This window comes from Barbatula barbatula, assembly GCF_947034865.1.
Source record: "Barbatula barbatula genome assembly, chromosome: 8".
Taxonomy (NCBI): domain Eukaryota; kingdom Metazoa; phylum Chordata; class Actinopteri; order Cypriniformes; family Nemacheilidae; genus Barbatula; species Barbatula barbatula.
In genome coordinates this window covers 32,820-45,242 of record NC_136771.1, presented here as the reverse complement: position 1 = coordinate 45,242, position 12,423 = coordinate 32,820, and the positions used below count along the sequence as shown (strand labels likewise).

Here is a 12,423-nt window from a genome sequence, read left to right as displayed (position 1 = left end):
AGGAAAGACTATGTAAAAAGTCTTTAAAGCGACAGTTCACCCAAAAATGAAAATTTACTGACCCTGAGATTTTTTTAATCTGTCAAACACAAAAGAAGATCTTTTGAAGAATGTCAGTAACCAAACAGATCTCATCCCCCATATGTTGCCATAGTATTTATTTTCCCTACTATGACTGTAGAAGGAGGATGAGATCTGTTTGGTTACTGACATTCTTCAAAATATTTTATTTTGTGTTCAGCAGAACAAGCAGATGTTGTTAGGAACAACCTGGGGGTGAGTAAATGATGACATCATTTTATTTTTTGGCTGAACTGTCCCTTTAAGACAGAACAGCATATTGAACAGTCTCTTGCTGTCCATGTCTCTTGCTTTTGATTTTTAAAGTTTGTGTTGGTGTTTACATGTGTGTGTCTTCTGAATTTAAATCTGTCTGTATATGTAGATATTTCTGAGGAGTGAATACCGTGTCTCATATCTCTGAGGTCATGCGGCTCGTCCCGTGGTTATTTGGGGACGCTCACGTAGCTCGTTTCTTTGCTGTCCTGACACCATGTGTTTGAAGACACAACAAAAGTGACTTTAAATCCCCACATGTGTCGAGTTGTGGTTTCGTTTTTTATCAGAGTACATGCAGTCGTGTCAGTGTAGATCTAACAGCCGTCCGTCAAAACATCTGCCATGATATCCTCATCATAAAAACACAGATTTTATAGCCTTGCAGATGTTTTATAAATAAATCCTAAATTCATCTGCTAAATCTGTTCAACAAATGTCTTGCGTGCATTTTCTGATCTGTGTGTGTGTTTGTGTGTCCACAGGAAAAAGTTTTACTCTCACCATCACTGTCTTCACGAACCCTCCGCAGGTGGCCACCTATCAGAGAGCAATAAAGATCACAGTGGACGGGCCCCGGGAGCCACGCCGTGAGTCCAAACACATCTCTTTTCTTTTATTTAACTATAGTTTGTGTGTTTTCTATCGGTGTGTGTGTTAGGGTTTTATAGTGTGTCTTAGTATGCGCTCGTAACACACTGTGCTCTCGTGCTGGTGGCCGTGGAACGGCTATTCCCCGTTGGTCCGTTATTCCGGTCGGGAATCTGTCTGGCGGCGCCAGCCCACATATTCAGGGTCTGTCTGGCCCGGTGTTCAAAGCTCTCAGACTCGCTCTCTGATTTCAGCTGGACTTCCTCTCCTCGCGTGCGCAGACGAGCGCGTCTGCATGAGTGTCGCTGACAGCTTCGCACAGCTGCAAGCGACGTGTGCTTTTCCTCTCATCGCCTGTGATCATTAATCCACCGTGCTCGAACGCTCTTGATGTGTGGTCAGAGTGAGACACCCACATACATGCGTCTCCGTTTACCATGAATAAAAACAGAGTCAAAAACAGCCTCTGACATCCTCCTGTGTAACATCCTCACACATTCACAAAAAACACTGAAGCTCCCCCTGCTGGAGCAGTGTGATCTCATCCTGAAGACTTTTACAAACTTCATGGTATCAACAAAAAATATAATTCTCTGCATGTCTAATTCTCATTCTCCTCATGTCTCATTCTCTGCTCTCCTCAAATTCACATCATGTCTCATTCTCTAATCTCCTCTCATTCTCATCATGTCTCATTCTCTGCTCTCCTCTTATTCTCATCATGTCTCATTCTCTGCTCTCCTCTAATTGTCATCATGTCTCATTCTCTGCTCTCCGCTCATTCACATCATGTCTCATTCTCTGCTCTCCTCTTATTCTCATCATGTCTCATCCTCCGCTCCTCTCATTCTCCTCATGTCTCATTCTCTGCTCTCCTCTCATTCTCGTCATGTCTCATTCTCTGCTCTCCTCTCATTCACATCATATCTCATTCTCTGCTCTCCTCTCATTCTCATCATGTCTCTTTCTCTGCCCTCCTCTCATTCTCATCATGTCTCTTTCTCTGCTCTCCTCTCATTCTCCTCATGTCTCATTCTCTGCTCTCCTCTCATTCTCATCATGTCTCATTCTCTGCTCTGCTTTCCTCTCATTCTCCTCATGTCTCATTCTCTGCTCTCCTCTCATTCTCGTCATGTCTCATTCTCTGCTCTCCTCTCATTCACATCATGTCTCATTCTCTGCTCTCCTCTCATTCTCATCATGTCTCTTTCTCTGCCCTCCTCTCATTCTCATCATGTCTCTTTCTCTGCTCTCCTCTCATTCTCCTCATGTCTCATTCTCTGCTCTCCTCTCATTCTCATCATGTCTCATTCTCTGCTCTCCTCTCATTCACATCATATCTCATTCTCTGCTCTCCTCTCATTCTCATCATGTCTCATTCTCTGCTCTCCGCTCATTCACATCATGTCTCATTCTCTGCTCTCCTCTCATTCTCATCATGTCTCATTCTCTGCTCTCCTCTCATTCTCCTTGTGTCTTATTCTCTGGACTCCTCTCATTCTCATCGTGTCTCATTATCTGCTCTCCTCTCATTCTCCTCACGACTCATTCTCTGCTCTCCTCTCATTCTCATCATGTCTCATTCTCTGCTCTCCTCTCATTCACATCATGTCTCATTCTCTGCTCTCCTCTCATTCTCCTCATGTCTCATTCTCTGCTCTCCTCTCATTCTCCTCATGTCTCATTCTCTGCTCTCCTCTCATTCTCATCATGTCTCTTTCTCTGCCCTCCTCTCATTCTCATCATGTCTCTTTCTCTGCTCTCCTCTCATTCTCCTCATGTCTCATTCTCTGCTCTCCTCTCATTCTCATCATGTCTCTGCTCTGCTTTCCTCTCATTCTCCTCATGTCTCATTCTATGCTCTGCTTTCTTCTCATTCACATCATGTCTCATTCTCTGCTCTCCTTTCATTCACATCATGTCTCATTCTCTGCTCTCCTCTCATTCTCATCATGTCTCATTCTCTGCTCTCCTCTTATTCTCATCATGTCTCATTCTCTGCTCTCCTCTAATTGTCATCATGTCTCATTCTCTGCTCTCCTCTTATTCTCATCATGTCTCATTCTCTGCTCTCCTCTAATTGTCATCATGTCTAATTCTCTGCTCTCCTCTTATTCTCATCATGTCTCATTCTCTGCTCTCCTCTCATTCTCCTCATGTCTCATTCTCTGCTCTCCTCTCATTCTCATCATGTCTCATTCTCTGCTCTCCTCTTATTCTCATCATGTCTCATTCTCTGCTCTCCTCTAATTGTCATCATGTCTCATTCTCTGCTCTCCTCTCATTCTCCTCATGTCTCATTCTCTGCTCTCCTCTCATTCTCATCGTGTCTCATTCTCTGCTCTCCTCTTATTTTCCTTGTGTCTTATTCTCTGGACTCCTCTCATTCTCATCATGTCTCATTCTCTGCTCTCCTCTAATTGTCATCATGTCTCATTCTCTGCTCTCCTCTCATTCTCCTCATGTCTCATTCTATGCTCTCCTCTCATTCTCATCGTGTCTCATTCTCTGCTCTCCTCTCATTCTCCTTGTGTCTTATTCTCTGGACTCCTCTCATTCTCATCGTGTCTCATTATCTGCTCTCCTCTCATTCTCCTCATGTCTAATTCTCTGCTCTCCTCTCATTCTCATCATGTCTCATTCTCTGCTCTCCTCTCATTCTCCTCATGTCTCATTCTCTGGTCTCCTCTCATTCTCCTGGTGTCTCATTATCTGCTCTCCTCTCATTCTCATCACGTCTCATTCTCTGCTCTTCTCTCATTCTCCTCATGTTTCAATATCTGCTCTCCTCTCATTCTCATCATGGCTCATCTTCTGCTCTCCTCTCAGTGTCCTAATGTCTCATTTTCTGCTCGCCTCTCATTCTCCTCATGTCTCATTCTCTGCTCTCCTCTCATTCTCCTCATGTCTCATTCTATGCTCTCCTCTCATTCTCATCATGTCTCATTCTCTGCTCTCCTCTCATTCTCATTGTGTCTCATCTTCTGCTCTCCTCTCAGTGTCCTCATGTCTCATTCTCTGCTCTTCTCTCATTCTCATCATTTCTCATCCTACACTCTTCTCATGTCTCATTTTCTGCTCTCTTCTTATTCACATCATGTCTCATTCTCTGCTCTCCTCTCATTCGAATCATGTCTCATTCTCTGCACTCCTCTCATTCTCCTCATGTCTCATTCTCTGGTCTCCCCTCATTCTCCTCATGTCTCATTTACTGCTCCTCTCATCCTCCTCATGTCTCATCCTCCACTCTTCTTATTCTCTTCATGTCTCATCCTTATCATGTCTCATTCTCCGCTATCCTCTCATTCTCCTCATGTCTCATTCTTTGCTCCTCTTATGCTCCTCATGTCTCATCCTCCACTCTTCTCATTCTTCTCATGTCTCATTCCCTGCTCTCCTCTCATTCTCCATGTGTCTCATTCTCTGCTCCTCTCATGCTCCTCATGTGTCATGCTCCACTCTTCTCATTCTCCTCATGCCTCATTCTCATCATATCGCATTCTCTGCTCTCCTATCTTTCTCCTCATGTCTCATTCTCTGCTCTCCTCTCATCCTCCTCATGTCTCATTTACTGCTTTCTTCTCATTCTCATCATGTCTCATCCTCCACCCTTCTCATTCTCATCATGTCTCATCCTCCGCTCCTCTCATTCTCCTCATGTTTCATATTCTGCTCTCCTATCTTTCTCCTCATGTCTCATTCTCTGCTCTCCTCTCATCCTCCTCATGTCCCATTTACTGCTTTCTTCTCATTCTCATCATGTCTCATCCTCCACCCTTCTCATTCTCATCATGTCCCATCCTCCACTCTTCTCATTCTCATCAGCTCTCATTCTCTGCTCATCTCATTCTCATCATGTCTCTTTCTCTGCTTTCTTATCCTCATCATGTCTAATCCTTGGCTCTTCTCTCATGCTCATCATGTCTCGTTCTCGGCTCACTATTGCTTTTCTCTTCTCTGCTTTCCTCTGAATATTCTCTGTCTCTTCGCACTTTATTCAGCAGCATTAGTGAGATCTCCTGTGTGACATATGCAAAGTGTGTGGGTGGATGTGTTGGAATGAGAGTAAAAAAGTATGATAAATGTTTTTTTTTTTGGTGTGTGTTTTGAATTTGTTAATGGACCGTGGGCAACACAACCGCTTTCTCTCATCTCCGTGTGTGTATGTGTGTGTCCAGGACACCGCCAGAAGCCGGATGAAGGTGTAAAGCCAGGCGCGTTAGCTTTCTCTGAGCAGCTGAGGCGAAGTGCCCTGCGCTGCAGTCCTCACCACGGCCCCGCCCCCAATCCACGCCCAGCCCTCAACACACCCTCGTTCAGCAGCCCCACCCACAGCCAGATTCCCGGTGAGTTAGAGCCGAAAGTCTCCATATTTTATATTATATTTATATCAGAGAGCAAGGCAGGTGCAGGGCAGGCCTGCGTTAGACCTTTGTCCTTTTTAATCATCCTTTCTTAACGTCACAGAAATGTTTTGTTAAGTAAGGAATACATGCAGGCTGTTGTGTTGACACTGTTTGGGGAATTTGGATTTCTTTTCCAGTGCTTTTCGCTGGTTTAGGTATAATGAAAGTGTGTGTGTTCGTGTGTATGGCACTTTGTTATTGGTTCGGCTTGTTCCTGGCAGGTGACGTGGGGGAAGTGGGGACACATCACACATCATCGGACATTCAGACATAACAAATACAGAGAACAAGGCCACCTTTGATTGGAGCTTAGACGAGCATGCCAGAGCGTGTCGCCACAACCACACACAGACTCATTTACACAATCATACCGACACACACACATACATATATATGCACACACAAATGTACGCTGAGCGACTTTCGGGAGCGACTACCAATAGGAGTAAAGCAGCGGAAATCACGTCATCCGTCTCTCTTCAGTTACTGCAAGGTTTGTTTATAAATGATACTAGAGCAACCAAAACTAGGAACGCCTTCTAACCACCACGTAGCAAGAGACGAGCGACACAGTCGCTGGCAGTCTGTATGCACATTTACTCACACATACACAAACACTGACTCACACACACATAGATATTTACACACTTTCACACACAGACTCTCTCTCACAAACATAAACACACTGGAATGGAAAGTGTACAGTAGATCCAAAATATGAATTTGTAATATGAGTAAAAAGCTCAACTTAATTCTGTAATTTCTCATAGACAATAATAGTTTCTCAATAACATTTGGTATGCAGTCATGGTGTAAATGAAAAAAGCTGTTGCTCATAGCTAGTTTTTACTGCTATTGCTGAAATTGTTGTACGGTCTGTTTGGAATGTGATTCCTGTGACTCAGATCCACATCAAATATGTGTAAGAGATGAGTATAAACTCCCATCGTAACATGCATCCCACAAATGCTCTTCAATTTTGTTTATCATTTACTTCATATATTTATATATGGTTCATCTTCTGAGAAATGGACTGACGGAACGTCAGAGTTCAGCCTGTGCACTTCTGCTTTTCACCCATCTCCCAGCTTGAAAACACGGAGCTCCACCTCTGAAATATTGAGATGCTCAGAGTTTCGATTCCTCTTCATGCGTGGAGATGAGACCAAGGTGTGTGTGTTGTGTGTCCGTGTGTATGTTGTGTGTGAGAGAGACAGACAGAAGGATATAGAGAGCGAACACCTTGCACGTGTGCATTGGGAGGAAGCAGAGCACAGAATAAAGGAAGTGAGATTCATTTGACAGGAAGCAGGTTCGTGAGAAAATCCCTCATTTAAAACACAAGCAAATTACGCGACTTCATTCTGTTGATAGAAATAATGCGATTTCATTAAAAAAAGAACACATGTTTATAAAACAGTAAAAAAATCATGATGCCAAAATGAATTATTTCCATTCTGACCCAAGCTGGTTTATGTTAGTTAGTATTAATATTAAATGGAAATCCCGATGAGCAAGAAAAGAGCAACATACTGTATGAGCAATAAAGTGTTCCTCTAACATTGAGCTGAATGATGAAGTGAGCGGTTTGAACCGGACCAAATGTTTCCTGCCTGCCTGCTTCCCTCTGATCCGGCAGCCAGAAATAGCAGTGGGAGCGAGTCCAACGGAAACCGTTATTAAGTCATTCAAGAGCGTTTTCTTTCTTGCTCTCGTTACTCGCTACTTCTCTTTTCACATACTGGAGAAAATGATGAGCAGCTGGGGCAGCCATGTCCGTTTGTTTGTGTGTTTGCACAGGCTCTGGTGTGTCACAGTGCGTGCAAATTTGAGGAAGCTTCTGAATTTAAAGAAGTTTGCATTCACAGCGTGTAGGTACGAGCGCACAGAAAGAGGAAGTTTGGACAGAAATATGTTTGGAGAACGATTTTTGGCAGCGGCTTCCAATGAAACGTAATGCTTGCTGTAGATGTTTTCACAACCACCACTATAACCCTATAACTTTAAACCGCTGTTACTTTAAATAAGTTTCAGGCAGATGTTTCAAGTGTCAGCAGATATCTTTGAGAGACTTTTAGGGAAAAAATTGCCAGAGGAAATTTTGAAAGCTGGAAAATTCACTGAACTGATAACGTAATTATGATCGTTTCACTAAATCAAATCCCGAGAGAATGACAGTTTTTCCTTTCAAGAAAGTCTACTTCCAAAAGACATGATTTCTCACCGGAAAGAACAATGACAGATATCTTTAATATCTCAATCATTTCTCTTAGACATTAACGATTTTAAATGGAGAGCGAATGAAAACAAAAAAGTGTCATAAATGTGACAAATGTGTCTGTCATGAGAGCTTGAGAAGAGATGTCATCAATGTGTCAAACTGAGCTCAGATTTGTCTCGTCTGCAATCAAAAGTCAATATTAGTGAAGATCTCAATATCAACTCAAACATTTCTCATCACATTTACTCAAATCCATATTATTTAACCTCTACAATCAACATTCATTTTAATTCTCCATACTGTTCATGTGTTTTGTAATTTGATACCTGAATAAAAAAAACTAAAAACTTAATTAAATCTCATACGCTTAAAGCTATTTGAGCACTTACAGTGTTCCAAGTAAACGGTTTTGTTAATAACATTTGTGTTAGTCTTACATTCGGTGTGTCTCTTCTGACTCTTTTTTCTGGTAGCTGTGTGTGTGAGCAATAAATGATTGAGCCCGGATGCTTGAATCTGCCTCCAGCCACCCACCCAGCCATGTGTGACTCCTGCACCAGATCACAAGCCTCAAGCTCGGGGAGGGTCGGCTGGAGAAGCGGGGGCTCTCGGGGGGTCTGGCAGCGGGCCGTGGTCTGGCTTCACTTGAAACGCCCCGCGCTCTTTGGCCGCTGTGCGCAATTTGCTTCCTCTGTAATGGTCTGCCTCACTCCTCTGTCTGGAAGTCTGTAGCCTTTCGGCGAGCGTTCATTGGACCGCAGGGAAAGCGAAAAAAAAGCCCAAACTCACACTGAGACAATGTCTCCTCCCGCCCTCTTTACTCCATTATTCAGTGTCCTCATGTTTGTCTAAATAGTTTAACCGGATGGTACAAATGTGCAGACGAAACTTCATGAGTCAGCAATTACGTTTTCCCTGTTTATTTCTACATTTACATTACATTTATTCATTTGGCAGACGCTTTTATCCAAAGCGACTTACAAGTAGTTTTCTACAGTGGCACATTACTGCAGAGCAATCAGGGGTAAGGTGTCTTGCTCAAGGGCACTTCAGTCATGACCTGCTGGCACTGAGATTTGAACCAGCAACCTTCTGATCACAAGCCCAACGCTCTAAAGGCTAACGAGACAATAGGGCGGGAAACACTGACGAGACACGAGAAAGCACATGGAAAGTCAAAATCAAAACAAAGCCATGTCTTTCTCACACAAAACCTAAGGCTATGCCATGATTCCGCTGCAAGACCAAGAATTAACATGACATGATAGCGGAATCATGACAGTATTATGGCTAGATGTTTATGTGTGAGTTTATGTAGGCAAAATGTTGCATTTATTTTGTTTTGCATCTGTGTACATTTGCGTATTTCTTTTGCTATTTCTTTTTCTAGATTCGAGACAGATGCAAACCTCTCCATCCTGGTCTTATGACCAATCATACCCTTATTTGGGTCCCATCTCCACCCCAACGGTTCATCCCACAACACCTATATCGCCCAGCCGCAATTCTATACACTGTAAGTGTGACTTTTGTCTAAAATACATTATCACCGTAGTACTTTTTGCACATGATACTGTAATGATATTCAATGTTAACACCACAGTACCTTGAAATATTATATATTATCTGCATTTATATACCATGTTTTTACATGGTTTATTAAAGAATACCATTGTCTAAATCATTTAAATGGTAAAAATCTATAGATTTTAATTAAAGTCTAGATGTAGCGCAATGGATTTGGTTGATAGAGAAAAATAAAACTCCCAAAAATAAGATCTCTCAAGATCTCTCGTCTCCAGATGTCCATTTGTATGTTTCCCAATAAGTCTTTACTGCTTTAAAATAGAAACCTTATGACATTTTATCATCTCTAATTACTGTTGATTTAAACTAATATAATGTGATGAATAAATAATTTCTATGATACATATTCTGATATGAACAAAGAACTTTGTTCAACAACTTTGTGTTTAATTCATCACATGTTCAGATTCATAACTAATCACAACACTCTCTTCTTGCAGGTCCAGATCTGACAGCTTTTTCTGACCCACGTGTCAGTCTTGAGCGCTCGTTCCCCTCCCTCCCCTCACTACCAGACGGGCGTTTCTCCGACCCTCGGGTGCCCTACCCCACAGGAGCGTTCACCTACACACCCACCCCCGTCACCAACGCTATCGGCATCGGCATGTCAGCCATGACGACCCCCGCCGGCCGCTACCACACGTATTTACCCCCCACCTACCCAGCGGGCTCCTCCCAAGGTCAGGGTGGACCCTTCCAGGCCAGCTCGTCACCCTATCACTTGTACTACAGCAGTGCTGCTGGCTCGTACCAGTTCTCCATGATGCCGGGTGGAGGTGGAGGCGAACGCTCGCCGCCCCGCATCCTACCGCCCTGCACCAACGCCTCCACAGGCTCCACCCTCCTGCACCCCTCTCTGCCCAATCAGAGCGAAGTGGTGGAGGCCGAAGGAAGCCATAGCAGTTCGCCAACCAGCATGTCTGTTGAAGCTGTTTGGAGGCCGTATTGAAAACTGAATCTTTGACTGACAGTTGGGTTGAAAAATTGAAAGAGGGCAGCTGAACTGTAGATGGTTTGTGATAGGAGAATATTGGACTCCTGGTCTTCTGTTTTACACTGCACAGCATGAGACTTGTTTGCTTTTCTAAAAAAGGAGTTGTGGATAGTTTGTATTAATAATATTGTTGTTGGTCTTGTCATAATTGTACTTCATTGTTCACCAGTGCCAGCCCTGTTTTGACTTCAACACACCTGATTTGCTTTTAAACTGCCTCTTGATATTTCATGCCAAATTAACCTTACCATGCTTCTGTACACCCCAGACCAGAAACAAATTCAAAAGCTTTGCTAATGCATTGCAAGTGTTTGCTCCTATTGTTCATGTTAAATTTATATTTTTGCATTTCTGTGATCTACACAATATTGCAGTAAGATGATTGCCATTACAGTATCTGACCCATAGATTATATACATAGATGCTTCATTTGCAGCTGTGTCTAAGGTTCTAAGTCGTCCACCATATTGGAACAGTAAAAGTTGGAACATGAACATGAACATGAAATTGACACACGTGTATGAATATCAAAAGTTAGATGCTGTTGTGTAGACACACATATTCTCATTGCAACAGAATGAAGGCTGTAGCTAACACAACATTATAGAGTTCAAGGGAAAGTTCAAAATTAAAATTCTGTGATAAATTACTCATCCTCAAGTTGTTCCCAATCTGTATAAATGTCTTTGTTTTGATGAAAACTTAGAAAGATATTTGGAAAAATGCTTGTAACCAAACACTTTTTTGCCAGTATTGACCACCGTAGTAGGAAAAATTTATTTATAAACGTCTTTGTTGTGTTGAACACAAAATAAGATATTTTGAAGAATGGAGGACAGCAAACAGTTCTGGGGCACTTCTGACTACCATTGTCATTTTTCCTACTATGGGAGTCAATGGTGGCCAAGATCTGTTGGGTTGCAAGCATTTTTCCAAATATCTTTCTCTATGTTCATTTAAAAGATAGAAAAACACAAACTCACACATTATCATCTGCAAAAAGATTATCCAATTTATTTTAGACTTTGAAACTGCCATGTTTTCTTTGCAGTATCTTTTTACTGATGGCAACTGAAATGTTGACTGTTCCAAATGTTGAGTTCTTGCTCATGTTTGGAAAAAAAAAGTATAGAAGAGTTCACAGTTTCATTTATCAGAGCTATTACGAAGTCAGCAGAATCCCAAATATATCTAATACTGTGGAAGATACATTTTAAAGACCCTGGCCTTCTTTTCTTCTCATGTTTTCTCAGCTCTCTTGACACCATGGCCAAGGAAAAGCACGAAGTATATGGAAACAGCTTTATACTTAGTCTTTGCCAACTTCGACATGCTCTTAAGAGCTTAAACAGACGCTGGACTCTGTATGTTTCCAGGTTTACGAGACTCGACCCGCTCACTGCCTTTCACAGTCTTTCTCTCCGCAAGATTAGCCGCTCAACACGGTCTCCGCGAATTCAGCCTTTCCCATTGACGCTCTGGTTAGATGGTTTGATGGTCGGCTGGACGTAAGATGGAACAATCATGAACCTCTTTTTGTGTAAATAGATTGTAAATGACTTCAGCGACGTCATCGGTTGCTCAACACAAGAGACTCTTCTCAACTTCCAACTGGCAAAGAACTCAAAATGCAGCTTTGTTTGGTTGTCCTGTTCAACATTTCTTTGCTGAATATAACACTGTTGTGAAGAAACAGCTTATTTCTATGCCACGTGTTGTGTGATCATTTCGTATTTATGATTAATGCTTGCAGAATATCAATAGCATAACTATTGCAGTTACTCAATGTGAACTCAAACATTCCTCATCAAATTTACCCAACTCCAGATTATTTTACCTCCACAATCTACATTCATTTACACCTCTTCATGGATTTCAACAATTGTTTTGTGTTTTTCTGTTTTTGTTGTAGTTTTTAGAGAAACATCTAAGACAAAAAACAAGTTGAAATAAATGAACTCCATTAAATCTCCTGAGCATCAAATTTTCTTTTGAAGTTACTTTCGTGTTTGACTGCATTTGACTGCATTGTTTTCACCTTTGTCAGTCATAAAAAGACCACACATGTTTTTCTCTTTAGAATAGTTAATACATAACAGAAAGGAAACAGAAAGCTGTGAATGTTTGTTCATGTCGACTGCCCTGAAGTGTTCGTTTTATCTCATGCTGCTAGGACAAAAAGGGTTAGGCTGCGGAGCGTGTATGAGTTTTTAACACCCCTCACACAGCTCCAGCTTCTGTACACTATTCTTGACCCTGGAAGAATTTATACAGACAAGCCCTGACCT

General features: G+C 42.1%; 1 protein-coding gene across 5 annotated transcripts in view; it reads left to right on the top strand.

Annotated features, from left to right (window-relative positions):
• The window catches only part of runx1 (RUNX family transcription factor 1), a 50,946-nt gene extending 38,848 nt beyond the window's left edge, over positions 1-12,098 (top strand). For 3 of the 5 annotated variants that reach the window (XM_079461520.1, XM_079461519.1, XM_079461521.1), the window contains 4 exons: positions 822-926; positions 5,106-5,273; positions 8,945-9,070; positions 9,582-12,098. In XM_079461520.1, the coding sequence (XP_079317646.1) occupies positions 822-926; positions 5,106-5,273; positions 8,945-9,070; positions 9,582-10,090 (908 nt within the window). In that variant the 3' untranslated portion in view covers positions 10,091-12,098. The remainder of the gene's footprint in view (positions 1-821; positions 927-5,105; positions 5,274-8,944; positions 9,071-9,581) is intronic. The other 2 variants (XM_079461522.1, XM_079461523.1) reach the window with 1 other exon arrangement.
• The last annotated feature ends 325 nt before the right edge of the window (positions 12,099-12,423 follow it).